The sequence below is a fragment of the Chiloscyllium punctatum genome, chromosome 12 (genome assembly GCF_047496795.1).
Source record: "Chiloscyllium punctatum isolate Juve2018m chromosome 12, sChiPun1.3, whole genome shotgun sequence".
Lineage (NCBI taxonomy): Eukaryota > Metazoa > Chordata > Chondrichthyes > Orectolobiformes > Hemiscylliidae > Chiloscyllium > Chiloscyllium punctatum.
Window position 1 is genome coordinate 29,147,807 of NC_092750.1, and position 17,819 is coordinate 29,165,625.

At 41.3% G+C, this 17,819-nt stretch overlaps 1 protein-coding gene across 1 annotated transcript in view; it reads right to left on the minus strand.

The window, feature by feature from the left end:
* nup210 (nucleoporin 210) overlaps nt 1-17,819 on the minus strand; it is a 112,543-nt gene that overhangs the window by 74,380 nt on the left and 20,344 nt on the right. The window contains exons 4-6 of the mRNA XM_072582222.1: nt 17,341-17,437; nt 12,415-12,565; nt 6,061-6,193 (exon numbers count right to left, since the gene is read on the minus strand). Of these exons, the coding sequence (XP_072438323.1) occupies nt 6,061-6,193; nt 12,415-12,565; nt 17,341-17,437 (381 nt within the window). The remainder of the gene's footprint in view (nt 1-6,060; nt 6,194-12,414; nt 12,566-17,340; nt 17,438-17,819) is intronic.

Here is a 17,819-nt window from a genome sequence, read left to right on the forward strand (position 1 = left end):
GATTTCAGATACAGTCACATAGATGGGTTAACTCCAGAAAAGTAAGGAAGGTAGTGCAGGAGTCTTCTGTGGCTATCCCCATTTCAAGTTTGTTGCTTTAGAAAATGTAGGGGGATATTGATTCGCAGTGGAATGTAGCATGAACAGACAACTTTCTGGTATTGAGACTGGCTCTAATGCAACGAGGGGTACGTCAGGTTCCTAGAGATCAATTGTGTTAGGGGATTCTCCAGTCCAAGGTACAGACAGACGTTTCTGTGGCCAGCAGAGAAAAATCAGAACGGTGTGTTGCTTCCCTGGTGCCAGGATCAAGGATGTCTCAGACAGGGTGCATAATATTCTCAAGGGGGAGCGGGGCCAGCAGGAGGTCATTATACACATTGGAACCAATGACATAGGAAGGGAAAAGGAGGAGATTCTGGAGGAGATTCTGAAGGGAAAATATATAGAGTGTTAAGCAGCAATTTTAAAAAAAAGGAGGTCCTTGTGAGTAGTAATATCTGGATTACTCCCGGTGCTGCAAGCTAGTGAGAACAAGAATAGGAGGATAGAGCAGAAGAATGAATGGCTGAGGAGCTGGTGTATGGGAGAAGGAGTCACATTTTTGGATCATTGGAATCTCTTTTGGGGTAGAAGTGACCTGTACAAGGAGGAGAGGTTGCACTTGGAAGGGGACAAATATTCTGGTAGGAAGATTTGCTAGAGCTGCTCAGGAGGATTTAGACTAGTAAAAGGACAGGGGGACCCAGGGAGATAGTGAGGAAAGAGATCAATCTGAAACTGGTACAGTTGAGAAAAGAGTCAAACAATCAGGACAGGCAGGGACAAAGCAGTGAACAAGGTAGGACTGATAAATTAAACTGCATTTATTTCAATGCAAGAAGCCTAACAGGGAAGGCAGATGAACTCAGGGCATGGTTCGGAACATGGGACTGGGATATCATAGCAATTATAGAAATGTGGCTCAAGGATGGACAGGACTGGCAGCTTAATGTTCCTGGATATAAATGCTACAGGAAGGATAGAAAGGGAAGCGAGAGAGGACGGGGAGTGGCTTTTTTGATAAGGGATAGCATTACAGCTGTACGAAGGGAGGATATTCCCGAAAATACATCCAAGGAAGTTATTTGGGTTGAACTGAGAAATAAGAAAGGGATGATCACGTTATTGGGATTGTATTATAGACCTCCTAATAGTCAGCAGAAAATTGAGAAACAAATTTGTAAGGCGATCTGTAACAATAGCAAGTTCGTGATGGTAGGGGATTTTAACTTTACAAACATATTCTGGGACTGCCATTGTGTTAACAGTTTCGATGGAGAGGAACTTGTTATGTACAGGAAACTTTTCTGATTCAGTATGTGGATGTACCTACTAGAGAAGGTGCAAAACTTGACCTACTCTTGGGAAATAAGGCAGGGCAGGTGACTGAAGTGTCAACAGTGGAGCAGTTTGGAGCCAGTGACCATAATTCTATGGAAAAGAATAGACCAGATCGATCAGTTGAAGTTCTAAATTGGAGAAAGGCGAATTTTGACAGTATTAGGCAAGGACTTTCAAAAGCTGATAGGGGGCACATGTTCGCAGGTAAAGGGACGGCTGGAAAATGGGAAGCCTTCAGAAAGGAGATAACGAGAATCTAGAGACAATACATTCCTGTTACAGTGAAAGAAGAGGCTGGTAGGTGTAGGGAATGCTGGATGACTAAAAAAATTGAGGGTTTGCTTAAGAAAAAGCAGCAAGCATATGTCAGGTATAGACAAGATAGATCGAGAGAATCCTTAAAAGAGTACAACGGTAGTGGGAGTATACTTAAGAGGGAAATCAGGAGGGCAAAAAGGGGACATGAGATAGCTTTGGCAATTAGAGTTAAGGAGAATCCAAAAGGCTTTTACAAATACATTAAGGACAAAAGGTAACTAGGGAGATCAGTAAGGTTGCCTTTGTGTGGAGCCGCAGGAGATGGGGGAAATACTAAACGAGTATTTTGCATCAGTGTTTACCATGGAAAAACACATGGATGATATTCAATGTGGGGAAATAGAGGGAGACATCTTCAAAAATGTCCACATTACAGAGGAGGAAGTGCTAGATGTCCTGAAACACATAAAAGTGGATAAATCCCCAGGACCTGATCAGGTGTACCCTAGAACTCTGTGGGAAGCTACAGAAGTGACTGGTTAGCAAGGTTAGATCTCATGGCATATAGGGAGAACTGGTCATTTGGATACAGAACCGGCTGAAAATGTAGAAGACAGAGGATGGTGATGGAGGGTTGCTTTTCAGATTGGAGGTCTGTAACCAGTGGAGTGCCACAAGGATCAGTTCTGGGTCCACTGCTTTTCATCATTTATGTAAATGATTTGGATGTGAGTACAAGAGGTATAGTTAGTAAGTTTGACATGACACCAAAATTGGAGGTGTAGAGGACAGGGAAGAAGGTTACCCCAGAATACAACGGGATCTTGATCAGATGGGCCAATGAACTGAGGAGTGGCAGATGGAGTTTAATTTAGATAAATGCGAGGTGTTGCATTTTGGGAAAGCAAATCTTAGCAGGACTTATACACTTAATGGTAAGGTCCTAGGGAGTGTTGCTGAACAAAGAGACCTTCGAGTGCAGGTTCAGAGCTCCTTGAAAGTGGAGTCACAGGTAGATGGGATAGTGAAGAAAGCATTTGGTATGCTTTCTTTTATCGGTCAGAGTATTGAGTACAGGAGTTGGGAGGTCATGTTGCGGCAGTACAGGACACTGGTGAGGCTACTGTTGGAAGATTGTGTGCAATTCTGGTCTCCTTCCTATCAGAAGAATTTTGTGAAACTTGAAAAAGTTTGGGGCATGGATCGGGTAAATAGGCAAAGTCTTTTCCCTGGGGTTGGGGAGTCCAGAACTAGAGGGCATAGGTTTAGGGCGAGAGGGGAAAGATATAAAAGAGACCTAAGGGGCAACTTTATCACGCAGAGGGTGGTACTTGTATGGAATGAGCTGCCAGAGGAAGTGGTGGAGGCTGGTACAATTGCAACATTTAAAAGGCATCTGGATGAGTATATGTATAGGAAGGGTTTGGAAGGATATGTGCTGGTTGCTGGCAGTTGGGACTAGAATGTGTTGGGCTATCTGGTCAGCATGGACGAGTTGGATCGAAGGGTCTGTTTCTGTGCTATACATCTCAATGACTCTATGACACTATTTCAGAATTGATGAATTGTCTCTGGAATACCAATTTTCAAACTTAAATATCAAGAATAGTTCAAGAGAATAGGAACATTTTCGAAACAACTCAGACAATTTCAGGGAATGTCAGAAGATCCTCCCTCAAACAAAGTTTGATTACTGCAGAACAAAATGTTTAGGTGGAATACAGAAAGCAAAAGCAGCAACACAAGAACTGACTGTACAGGTTTCTATCAGCATGTTAAGGGAAAAGGATTCGTAAAAACGAATGTAGTTCCTTTACAGTCAGAAGTGGGGGAATTTCTATCAGGGAACAAAAGAAATGGTTGACAAGCTAAATTCTACTCCATTTGTGACTTCACGATGAAAGATACAATTAACATACCAGAAACGATTGGGAATACAGGGTTAGTGAAAGAGAGAAACTGAAGGAAATCTGTATTACTAAGAAATTGATAGGAATGAAGGCTGATAATTCCCAGCATCTGATTATTGATATCCCAGAGTAGAGGAACCTAGATTATCCGAAGGACACGGACAGAGAGTATTTAATTCAGTTTATCAAATTCTGGATAATCACATACCTGATAACAGTCTAGCTGAGCACTGGGACATTAGATTAGGAGTAGATTACCTACAGTGTGGAAACAGGCCCTTCGGCCCCACCAAGTCCACACTGACCCTCCGAAGAGTAACCCACCCAGACCCATTTCCCTCTGACTAATGCACCTAACACTATGGACAATTTAGCATGGCCAATCCACCTGCCCTGCACATCTTTGGACTGTGGGAGGAAACCAGAGCACTCAGAGGAAACCCACGCAGACACGGGGAGAATGTACAACTCCACACCGACAATAGCCCATGGCTGGAATCGAACCTGGGACCCTGGTGCTGTGAGGCAGCAGTGTTAACCACTGAGCCACCGTGCAGCTCGTCATGCCAGATAATCTGATATTCAGATAATCGAATACCACATAAATCGAGATTCCTCTGTACACAGGAAGTCGTCCGAGAAATAATGGATGCATTGGTGGTCATCTTCCAAGATACTTTAAACTCAGGAACAGCTCCTCCTGATTGGAAGGTAGCTAAATGTAACCCCAATATTTAAAAAGGAAAGCAAAGAGAAAACAGAGAATCATAGACTAGCAAGTCTAGCATGATCAGGGATATTGTAGTTGAGTGTTTAGAAAACAAATGCTCGAATCAGACACAGTCAGCACAGATTTACAAAGGGAAATCATGCTTGATAAATTTATTGCAATTCTTCAGGATTTCACTTGTAGAGTTGACCAGGAGAGCCAGTAAATGTATTTATTAAAAATTAATTCATTGGATGGGAATGTTGTCAACTTTTATTGCCCATCCCTAATTGCCCACAGAGCAGTTAACAGTCTGGAGTCACATGTAGGCCAGACTAGGTAAGTATGGCAGTTTCCTTCCTTAAAAGAAAATTAGTGAACCAGATGGGGTTTTCCTGACAATCAGCAACAATTTCATAGTCATCAGTAGACAGTTATTTCCAGATTATTATTGAATTCAAATTCCACTATCTGCTGTGGCAGCTTTAAAACACAAGTCCCCAGAACATTACCTGGTCTCTGGATTATTGGTCTAGTGACAATAACACTAAGCCATTGCCCACCCATTTGGACTTTCAGAAGGCATACAGCAAAAGTCCCACACAAGAGATTAATGTATAAAATTAAAGTGAATGGAATTTGGGGTAGGGGAGGGTGAGGGGGAATGGAGGGAGGGGCAGTATATTGAAATGGCTAGAAAATAGGCTGGAATACTGGAAACAAATAATATAAATAAATGGTTCTTTTTCTGAATGGCAGGCAGTAATAAGTGGGGCATAGCTGCTATTCACAATATATGTAATGATTTAGATGAGGGAACTAAATGTAATATCTCAAAATTTGCAGATGACACAAAGCAGAGTGAAAGGATCAGTCATGAGGAGGATGGAAAGGTGTTGCAGTGTGATTTGGACAGACTGAGTGAATGGGTAAGCATCAGAGAAGTAGTGCAATATAGGTAAATGAGAAGTTATTCATTTTGATAGCAAAGAAAGGAAGGCAGATTATTATTTGAATGGCTGCAAATTGAGAGAGGGGACACCAGTCACTGAAAGTAGGCGTGCAGGCAGTAAAGGCAGCAAACTGTACTTTGGCCTCCACAGTGAGAGATTAAAGTACAAGAACAAGAACGTCTTGCTATAATTAGGGAGGCCACTGCCGGAATAGTGCACGCACTGCTGGTCCCCTTACTGAACAAAGGATGTTCTCACCACGGCTATAGCGCAGCACTCATTTACCAAAATTGTTTCCTGGGATGGCAGAACTGACAACTGAGTCAGTTAAGATGATATTCACTTCAGCTTACGTGAATGAGGGGGTAATCTCAGATATGTATACATTTCTCATAGGATGAAACCTGTGTGCATGTGTGTCCTGAATCAGAGGTCACACTTTAAAAAGGATAAAAGAGTAGAGAGGAGGAGAATTTTTTTCATTAAAGACATTCTAATTTCTAGGCCTCAACTATAATGCTTTCCAAAAAGGACGGCGAGAGAGAGAGAGAGAGAGAGAGAGAGAGGGGGAGAGAGAGATATTAGGGAACTGAGCTCGATGATGAGCTCTGATTATTGAACAGCGGAAAAGACTTAAAAGGCCTACGCCTGCCCTTAACTTGTACTTTTTTTAAAAAAGCTTGGATGACAAAGAATCAAGCATGTCTTTTGGTTCTGGTTAATGAAAGCTATATTTAAATGGTGATCTTATGGCTAGAATGTTATAGACTATAAATGTCTTCATGCATGCAGATTTTACCTTCACAGTTACTCAGGTCTTAAAAAGTACATTGTTTAAAAGACAAACCTGTGATCTTCCCTTGTCTTATTTTCTGCACCCGATAACGAATAGAAGTGCCCACCATCAAATAAATGTCATAAGCTGGATTCAGCATAATATTTTCAAGGATAAGTAGCCGTACTTCTGCAGCTGGCACATTCTTGCAAAAAAGGAATGACAGAATGAAAGTTTTAAAACTACTTATAAAATAATTAAAAATACTTATCAAATATCAAAGTGCAATATTTTGCCAAGTAACAGGATTTGTAAATAAGTCACGAATTACATTGCATAAATGCACAAGTAGTTACTGCTGTGAAAATATAATTTATCAAACCTTTAGCACATCCTTTTGAAAATTATGCATAACCATTGCAGCAACTTACAACAATAAGAATCTACTCCAAGGAAAAATAACGAACCCTAAATGATAGCAAACTGTTGAAAATAATTTCTTCATATCTAGTATTGCACCATGGAGATACTTTTTCTTCATATTTGCTTTAAATTCTACAAATGTCAAGAGGTCAATTTTGTGCTCATTTAAAACCAATGACAGTAACTCATTTTCTGACTAAAGATCTTCTCCATTATTGGGCAAAATAAAAGTCTACACATTCCAAAATCACAAAAAGAAAACTTGTCTACACAGGTAGATTGAGCATTTAACTTCACTGCATTCAGAAAAATTGCAATCTGCAACATAATTTCTCTGGTGATAGCAATTTCTGTTCATTTTTGAGCCTTCTGACAATATATCATCCTGGACACTGTTGCAGGAATTGTTCAGGGTAGTGTCCAAGGTACAACTATTTAGATCTGATTGATCAATGGCCTTCATCCATCATAAAGATCAAAAGCAAGGATGGCTGTCAATGATTGTACAACATTCAGCATAATTTGTAACATCTCAAATACTGAAAAAGCCAATGTCCAAATGCAGCAAAATTGGCAACATCGAGACTTGAGCAGACAAGTGGTAAGTGACAATCACACCGCACAAGTGCTAGGCAACGACCATCTCCCATGAAAGAATCTACCTACTTTGATTTGACATTCAATGGCATTACCACAGCTGAATCCCCCACTATTGACATCCTGGGTTTACCATTTTATAAAGTGAACTGCTATGGGGACACTGTTGCTACAAGATATGGTCAGGGGATGGGAGATTTATAGAATGCAACTCATCTGCTGACTCCCTAAAGCAAATACAGTATCTACAAGACAAGTCAGGAGTTTGATAGAATGCTCTCCAATTGCCTGGATGAGCTTGTACCATTTACAGAACATACAACAACAAATCAAAGCTCTTTTGACAGCATATTCCAAACTTATGATTTCGATTATCCAGAAGGACAAGGCTAGCTCATCTATGGGGAAACCAAAACCGTATGGCATGTCGCCTGGTGGGGAATTTAGGGCCACAAGAGTGCAACCTCGTGAGGAATATAAACACAGACAATAAGAGCTTTTCTTTAGAGAGAGATCAAAGTGAACATAAATTCCTAGAAAATGGATCTGGGGAGACAGTATTGGGAAACAAGGAATTGGCAAAGGTGTTAAACAGATATCTTGCATCTAATTTTATGACAGAAGATACTTTAATCATTCTATTAATACTAAAGGGGAGGAATAAAGTACCATCAGCATCACTGAAGTGCTGATTAATGGTTAGCACTGTTTTCTCAGCGCCATGGACCCAGGTTCAATTCCAGCCTCAGGGGTCTGTCTGGTGGAGACTGCACATTGGTGGGTTTCCGCCAGGTGCTCTAGTTTCCTCCCACAGTCCGAAGATGTGGGGGGTGAGTGGATAGGCCATGCTAACTTGCCCACAGTGCCCAGGGATGTGCAGGTGGATTAGCCAGGGGAAATTCAGGGTTACAGGGATAGTGTAAGGGGGTCAAGTCTGGGGGAGATATTTTTCACAGAGTTGGTTTGTATTTGATGGGCCAAATAGTATGCTTCTATGCCACAGGAATTCCAGTAATACTGGACAAGACTAACAGGGCTAAAGACAGATAAATCCCCTGGCGCTGATGCGTCCTAAAAAGGAGGTCACTACAGCGATAGTGGATGAACTGGTTGCACTTTTCCAAAAATTGTTGAAGTATCAGGAGACTGGAAAATTGCTAATGTGACACCCTACTCAAGATGGGGAGAGGTTAAGAAGCGGGTAACTGTAAGCTGATCAGCCTAACATCTATTGTTAGAATTAATTATTAAGGAAACAACAGCAGTAAGGTGGGGAGGCAATGGCTGAGAAGCATAATTGCTAGACTATTAATCCAGAAACTCAGCTAATGTTCTGGAACCCAGATTTCAATTCCAATATGACAGATATTGGAACTTTATTTTATTGAACTTAAGATCTGCCATCCTCACCTGGTCTGGCCTACATAAGATTCCAAACCCCAAGCAATGTGGTTGACTCTCAACTGCCCTCTGAAATAGCTGAGCAAGCCATTTAGTTGTTTCATTCACTGTGAAATCTCAAAGATATGAAATTGGACAAACCACCTGACAATAGAAAGACAATGACAGCTCTGTTAGACCTGCAAAGTCTTCCTTACTGACTTGAGGCTGGAGCTGAAATTGGGAGAGCTGTCTCACAGACTCATCAAACAACAGCCTGACAGAGACATACTCATGGAATCATACCTGACAATGTCCCAGACACCATCCTTGGATATGTCCTGTCAGTCGTGCTGGTGGGACTACAGGTGGTGACACAGTGGTCCACTGTTGGGAGGGAGTTGCTCAAGGAGTCCTCAACATTAACTCTGTACCCATCAAGTCACATGGCTTCAGGTTAAACATTGGCAAGGAAGCCTCCTGCTAATTATCACACACTGTCCTCCCTTGGTTGCTGAGTAAGTTCTCCTTCATGTTGAGGACAACTTGGAGGAAGCATGAGGGTGGTAGGGGAGCAAAATGTAGTCTGGGTGGGTGATTTCAAAGTCTACCACCAAAAGTGGCTCAGCAGCACAACTAGTGATTGAGTAGGTCAGGTCCTAAAGAATATAACTGTTTGAATGGGTCTGCAGCAGCTGGTGAGGGAACCAACAAGTGGGATGAACATACTTAACCTCAGCCTTTCCAATGTCAGCTAAAAATGCATCAGTCCCTGACAATTTCGGTAAGAGTGACCACTGCACAATCTTTAGGAGGCAAAGTCCCTTCTTCACATTGAGAATACCCTCCAATATATTGTGTGCCACTATCACTGTGCTAACAGGAACCAACTTCAAACAGATCTAGCAACTCAAGAGTGGGTAGCCATGAGGCACTGTGAGCTAACAGCAGCATAGAATTGAACTGCAGCACACAATCTGCAACCTCATGGCCCACATATCCCCTACTCAATCATTACCATTAAGCCAGGATATCAACCCTGGTTTAATACTGCACGCAGGAGAGGGCATGCCAGGAGCATTACCAGATATGAACAAGCCTGACCACCCTGGCCAACCCATTGTTTCAGCATGCTCCTGCCCCACTGAACTCATCTCCACCTACCTCGGCACTGTCCTATCCCCCCTAGTCCAGGAACTCCCCACATACGTTCAAGACACCACCCACGCCCTCCACCTCCTCCAAGACTTCCGTTTCCCCGGCCCCCAACACCTCATCTTCACCATGGATATCCAATCCCTCTACATCTCCATCTGCCATGACCAGGGCCTCCAAGCCCTCCGTTTTTTCCTCTCCAGACGTCCCCAACAGTACCCTTCCACTGACACTCTCATACGTTTGGCCGAACTGGTCCTCACCCTTAACAATTTCTCCTTCGAATCCTCCCACTTCCTCCAGACCAAAGGGGTAGTCATGGGCAATCGTTGGGGCCCCAGCTATGCCTGTCTCTTTGTTGGCTGCGGAGAGCAGTTGATCTTCCGTAATTACACCGGCACCACTACCCACCTCTTCCTCCGCTACATTGATGACTGCATCGGCGCCACCTCGTGCTCCCGCGAGGAGGTTAAGCGATTCATCAACTTCACCAACACATTCCACCCTGACCTTAAATTTACCTGGACCATCTGTCACCTCCCTCCCCTTCCTGGACCTCTCCATCTCCATTACTGACGACTGACTTGACACTGACATTTTTTACAAACCCACCGACTCCCACAGCTACCTAGATTACACCTCTTCCCACTCTACCTCCTGCAAAAATGCCATCCCGTATTCCCAATTTCTCCGCCTCTGCTGAATCTTCTCCCAGGAGGACCAGTTCCACCACAGAACACACCTCCTTCTTTAGAGACCACAATTTCCCTTCCCACGTGGTTAAAGATGCCCTCCAACGCATCTCGTCCACATCCCGCACCTCCGCCCTCAGACCCCACTCCTCCAACCGTAACAAGGACAGAACGCCCCTAGTGCTCACCTTCCACCCTACCAACCTTCGCATAAACCAAATCATCCGCCGACATTTCCGCCACCTCCAAACAGACCCCACCACCAGGAATATATTTCCCTCCCCACCCCTTTCCGCCTTCCGCAAAGACTGTTCCCTCCGTGACTACCTGGTCAGGTCCACACCCCCCTATAACCCACCCTCCAATCCTGGCACTTTCCCCTGCCACCACAGGAACTGTAAAACCTGCGCCCACACCTCCTCCCTCACCTCAATCCAAAGCCCTAAAGGAGCCTTCCACATCCATCAACGTTTTACTTGCACATCCACTAATATAATTTATTGTATCCATTGCTCACAATGCGGTCTCGTCTACATTGGGGAGACTGGGCGCCTCCCAGCAGAGCGCTTTAGGGAACATCTCCGGGACACCCATACCAAATCAACCACACCGCCCCATGGCCCAACATTTCAACTCCCCCTCCCACTCTGCCAAGGACATGCAGGTCCTGGGCCTCCTTCACCGCTACTCCCTCACCACCAGACGCCTGGAGGAAGAACGCCTCATCTTCCGCCTCGGAACACTTCAACCCCAGGGCATCAATGTGGACTTCAACAGCTTCCTCATTTCCCCTTCCCCCACCTCACCCTAGTTCTAAACTTCCAGCTCAGCACTGTCCCCATGACTTGTCCGGACTTTTCCTACCTGCCTATCAGGTGGTTGTGGAGTTTAAGATTAGAGGACACAGAATTTATAGCAAAAGTTTACAGTGTGATGTAACTGAAACTACCGGAATACACAATAAACAGGAATATACTGAGAGGGGTAGATAAAGTGGAAAATCTTTATTTGCAAGTACAAAGATCCCTAAAAGGTAACAGTACTAGTAGATAAGGTTGTAAATTTGGCACATGGCATGCTCTCCTTCATTGGCAGAGGTACAGAATACAAAAATAGGGATACAATGATGAAACTGTACAAGTTATTGGTGAGGCCAGAACTGCAGTACTGTGTGAACTCTGGTCACTACATTACAGGAAGGGTGAAATCGCTCTGGATAGTGTGCAGATTAATTAGAATTGGGCTGGAGAATTGGAGGACAGAGGAGAGATTGAAGAGACGTTTTCTTTGGAACAGAGAATGCTGAGGGGTGACATGATCGATACATACAAAATCGTGATTAGATATTCTTTTTGTAGAGAGTTGTTAAAAAAAGAAATAGGGTCATAGATTCAGGCTAAGTGGCAGAAGGAGTACAGGGGACATGAGGAACAAAATGTCTGACCCTAAACTCTAGCATAAAATACCTGGATATGCACCTTAGGTGTTGTATGCTGTTGTGCACTGGACTGTGCGCAGGAAAATAGGATTAAAAAGGTGGATCCTTCGATCAGCATGGACAAAATAGGCCAAATAGCCCTTTTCTGTGCTGTATTACTTCTATGGTTTCTATGTGTCACTGGACCTGAAATGTTAACTCTGCTTTCTCTCCACTGATACTGCCAAACCTGCTGAGGGTTTTCAGCAATTTCTTTTATTGCCACAAAAACTTATAGACCTAACAGTACTTTCACCATCACTGAGATTAAAAGTGATTATTGTAAAGTGAAACATGCAGTGTTGCACGCTTAAGTTTTAGTGAAAGACCAAGGAGCTGGGATCATAAAGATTTTGGGACCAAAAACCTCCGAAATCAGATGCACTGAATTCAATGTTTTTAAAGCTGACTCTTTCCCAAAAGATGAGCGATTAAATGGTTATATCCGGTATACTATGCAAGAAAATATGCATCAGAATGGTGCTATTAGCTACGTGTTACAGACTTAACTCTGGAAAATGTGAATTCGGGCCTTTACAGACACAAAGGTTGACAAACTAGATTAAAAAAAAAAGATAATTATTGGGACAAAATGGTTTAGTATCAAAGGAAGTTCTGAATACATTGGTTGCCCAATTCTCACACCAGACACAAAACTTCCAAGAATGGAAGCAATTTATAAAATGATAAATAATAAATTACCTTGTAAATTGCTTCTTGTATTTTTCCTTTCAACTTTGAATTTCCAGTCTTCATTCCTGACACCAAAATTGTATCTCCTTGTTTGCCATGTTTCTCCATCTCTGATATGTAAGTAGGTGGTGTGTAGGTAGATTCAGAAAATTTAAGTATCCTACAACAAAAATTTCTATTACTGACAAAAACATTATTTCTCTTCAATGAAGGACTCAAGGCAGGCCAACTCAAAGTTTTCATAACTTCTGAGTCACAAATACAAAATATGTAGATCATAACGATTGCCTCCTATCACCACACTGTTTCTATTTCTGATACTGGATAATAACTGAAGGCTTAGTTCTAGATTCTGAAACCTGCTTCTCAATTAATGATTTGGTGGTCAAGTTTTCCATAATGCATTTAAAAATGTAACAAAAGGGAAGGGGAAATGCATCTAAGGAGAGTTAAGCCAACCCATGTTGGAATAAAAAACATTTTCAAGAGCTAAAATATCTGGTGATTCCTGTTTAAAGATTCCATAAAACATCACAATCTTTATGCACTAATGCATAAAGTATTTAGTGAAGTCACAAATATTAAAACCTTGACAATTAAATGTCATACAAAGGAAATTAGTGAACATTAATCACCAAGACGTTAAGTGGAAAATAAATATAGTGCACACAACCCACTAAGTAATTCCAACAGAATTAATTAACACTTTCTTAAAAACATGGGTAAATATTAATTTGTATAAATCTATTTTGCTCCATTTAGCAATCTCCTAACAATGGCAATTATCATGCACTTATAGAAGAACCAAAATGAAGTACTATTCTACGATGGGTATTCTTAAATGTGTAGCAGGATAGGTTTCAGGATGGATTCACAAAATAGCAGGGAAAAAATGAAAAGTGATTATTGTAAAGCGAAACATCCAGTGTTTTAACTGTCCTTAAATTTTAACTTAAAAATTATTGTCAATAGTCTGGTTGCTCGAAAGCTTTCCATAAATTGATAGTTTATCAATTCTAAGCATTTTCTGTTTACTCTATCTCATTCGCCAATATTCAGAAGTATGAAGCAAAAGAATCACTTAAATTTAATAGAAACATGTAGAGGAAGAAGAAAGAAAAGTCAGTTTGACATTCATTCATTCCATTTGAAACTGGAATCATGTTAAAACAGCTCTATGACTGGACTCCAATTTTAAGGGGGAAATCACGCTTTATGCATGTACAACAGAAAAACAGAACTCTGACAGCAACGATGAACTATGGTGTGCTAAACATTTATTTGGCATGGAAGCAGAGGTTGGCAATTAACACATGTCTTGATGATAAGTGCTAGATCAGACTGAAGTGCAGAACTGGCTGCAACAGTTCCTGATGCAACAACTGTCCTTTAAACCAGATAAGGCATTGGGATAAGCTGATAGAGGTCATAGTAATAACACTATGTTGCATGAAGGATGAAATTATTCTGCATGCAGTTTTATCTGAGCTTATGTGGAGACCATTCACGGGTAGTATGAATATGAACACTTTAAAGTAAACATTATGAAGATAAACAGCTAAGGGAATAAGTTCTGGCAGTTCCTTCACACTCATTTCTTAAAAAGAAAATCCATTGCCCCCATTTCAGCTTTGATAATTTCAGCAAGGAGTTGCAATCTTAGTCATTTCATCCTTCCTTAAGCTCAATGAATGAATTTGCATGAGGCAAGACTTGTTAAATCCAATGGTAAGCTCTAGCTGTGACAATCCAGTGGGGAACAGCATAATGCTACATCACAATTTAGAACGTGTGTGTCAAGGCTCCACAGATACATAAACTCTGCTGGATCAAAGCAATAGTTTAGATCAACAAATTCAAACAACCTTTGCAGGAAAATCTTACACAAAAGATTTTTCACTTATCAGTGTCAATTGCTTTACGACTGATGTAGTTGACAGGGGAAAAATAATTACATGTGGTAAACAACATGTCCAAAGACATGGTGAAACTTGCGCCACATTGATTTGTTCAAGTACAAGGATAGCATAATTTTTCTTGATCACTGATTTTAAACTCTGCATAACCTCTTCAGATCTGGTTAAAAAAGTATTCACATTTATGTGCCATCACCTTTAATACAACATTCAAAAGATTAAATAGCCATAAGTGGTTCAGCTACTTTAAAAGGTTTCTTCACAATATTACATTTGCTCTACTACAATGATGTCACTGATGAAACAGCAACATAAGGATTTTAACATGACAAGGAGTGGGTATGGAGAGGATCCTGAGACAAACAGAATCAGAACTCGTCTCCTTGGAGGTAATTGGAATTGTTCTTGCTCTACCAGAGAGAGGGGAGCTGTCTGTTAAAGGAGTCTCTGAAGAATGAGATCAAGGCAGAATCCCAGGATGAAATTAGGATCAGCACACAGATTTTCAGGTTTGAGACTTTTTTTAAAACATAGAAAATTAGACATAAGGTGTCACTGGAAAACAGCCTTAAACACACCAGGAGTTGAATACTTGCACAAGAGGGGAGAGTTCAAAAATATTCAAGAGTTACACTGCATGGTCAACTCAAGTTCATTGGGACCAAGTGCCAAGTGTGGACTGAGTAACAACTTTTGTAACAAGACAGGTGAGAATTTCTACTGCCCAGGTTTACAGTAAAAATAGTTTCTAAAAAAAAAGTTTATAGAGAGTGCATGAGGTAGGGTCCCTGGAACTTATTAAATAGACTTTGAACTAGATGAAGTAAATGGAAAGAGATAGATGGTATATGTGTGAAAATGGAATTGAGAGTCATTCTGTGACCATGTGTGCAAGAAGTTTCTGATTGCAGATTCTGGACATCCAAGCTTCAGCCCTGAAGCAGCAGCAGTGGAGTACGCATTGAGACCTTTGTGCATTGTACATAGTGAGATGGTCACATTGCAGCTAAAGAGGACACAGGCTGAAAGGGAATGAATGACTCCCAAGCAGTGTAAAAGCACCAGGCAAATAATGCAGGAATGCCCCAAGGCCACCTCTAACAGATTTTCTATTTTGAATATTGCTGGGGAGAGGGTTTCTCAAGAGAAAGTAGCAAGAGCCAAGTCCATTGCAATGACAGTGGCTCAGCTTCTTGGGGCCATTTCTGAGAAAGATGGCAGATTCCAATCTGGAGAGTGTGCACCTCAGCAGGACTAGAATTAAGAAACTCAAGGGCATTTGCGAATACTGTGGGGGAGGGTTTAAACTAGAGTAGCAGGGGGATGGAAACTGGAGTGGATAGACAAGGAAGGAAGGAAACAAAATTAGAAAAGTAGAAAGCAAAAGTCAAAAAGGCAGAGGAAAAAGGGGCTGGAGTACAAAAAGAGAAATGCAAAAATGTCAAAAAGGTAGGTTAAAAGCTATTATATCTAATTGGATGGAACATTTGTAATTTAACAGATGATTTAGCACAGCAAATAACTAAATGGATGATCAAAGATATTAACTGGACTTCTAAGGGTATCCAATCTTTAGGAAGAACAGCAAAATGCGAAAGGAGGTTGGGCACTGTTGTTAGTGAAAGCTTAAATCAGTGCAATAGTGAGAAAAAATATTGGCACTGAAAATATAGAACTGAATCAATCTTGGTAAGGGTACAAAGCAAAGAGGGAACAGAAATATTAGTTCAAGCGGTCAACAGACCTTTGAATAGCTGTGTCAAGGTAGGGAATGGCATTAAACAGGCAATTCGAGATGCATACAACAAGGAGGCTACAGTAATCAAGAGTGCTTTTAAACTATATTAGACTGAGCAAACTATATTAGCAAAAATACCACAGCGGTTAAATTCCTGGAAGTAGAAGATTTTTTTAAAAATTTAAAGTGAGGAACCAACTTAGGAACAGACTATCCTACATCTTGTTTTCTCCCATGGGAAGGGGTTACTTGATGTGACAATGGGCGATCAACATGCATAGCAAGATTTCAAGTATTGCAAACAGATATTGAATATGAAAAGAGAATAGGCCATTTGGCCCCTTGAGCTCGCTTTACTATTTAGCAAGATCTAAATGTAACGTAAAATCCACAATCCAGCACATCCCTGATAACATTTCACCCCAAGCTCACAAAATGTTCTGCTTCTACTGTGTTATCAGGAAGAGTTCCTAAGACTCATGACCCTCTGAGAAAGGTCAAGACTCCTTAGGATAAGAGTTATATTTGAAAACTGGTTATTGGAAGTAAATACTTTATTTCAATTTGTTATAAATCAGGATGAAGGGCTTTTGCCCAAAACACCAATTTTCCTTCTCCTCGGATGCTGCCTGACCTGCTGTACTTTTCCTGCACCTCACTCTTGACTCTAATCTCCAGCATCTGCAGTCTTCACTTTCGCCAACTTCATTAACAGACAGGCAGTGCACATGCAGCAGTTAATAGTTAAGATCTAACCGTATGCATTGGAGACGGTGTTTCTTTGCCTGAAAGGAAATTAACATGAAAGGTGGCCCTAGAATGGCAAGTTTGTCATACACGAGGAATTGGATTGACTGGGGTTTAATTTACTCGTTAAGAATGAGGGGGAGTCTCATTGAACGTATAACATTGTAACAGGATTAGACAGACTGGATGCAAGGATGATGTTTTCTCTGGCTGGGGAGGCCAAAACAATGGGTCACAGTTTCAGAATAGATGGTAGGCCATTTCAGTCTGATGAGAAGAAATTTCTTCACTCAAAAGGTGATGAACCTGTTGAATTCTTTATCATAGAAGTTTGTGGAGGTGAAGTCAATAAATATACTTTAAGAAATAGATACATTTCTGAAGGCTGAAAGTTTCAAGGAATATGGGAATAAAGTACGAATATGCTGTTGAGATAAGGGATCAGCATTGGTAATGTTGAATGTCGGAACACGGTTGATGGGCTGAATGGTCTATTTCTGCGCCTTTTCTTTATTTTTAAAGCCATATACCTACCGCAATGCATTGTGGGAGTCTGCATATCCAGCAGCTTCTGTATCTTTCACTATATTCCATTCAAACACTAATCCGGCCAATGTGCTGAATGTATTGCCTGTGAAAGAGATAGAAAGACAGCATAAGCAAAGTGTTAGCAGCACAAATTAATTTGCAACAGTCACTAGGTGATTGTATTTGTAATCATTTCAGAAGATCGAGACAGAAAGCCCAAATGAAAGCCAGTATCAAAGAACTTTAGGTTTCCTAAATTGAACAAAACATCTTGTGTGAGAAATACTTTTAATGACTTGAGGTGCAGTGCTTGCCAAGAATGTGAGTCAATTTGCAAAATACAGTGTAACTTTGCTAGTTAGCAGTATAGGGCATATTATGTCAGTCAATACAGGGTATCTCTTTTTTTTCAAAGCTGAAATATTCAGTGAACTGAGCTGATTTTCCCACTGTGCAACATTCCCACATTGGCCAGGACTTCTCCA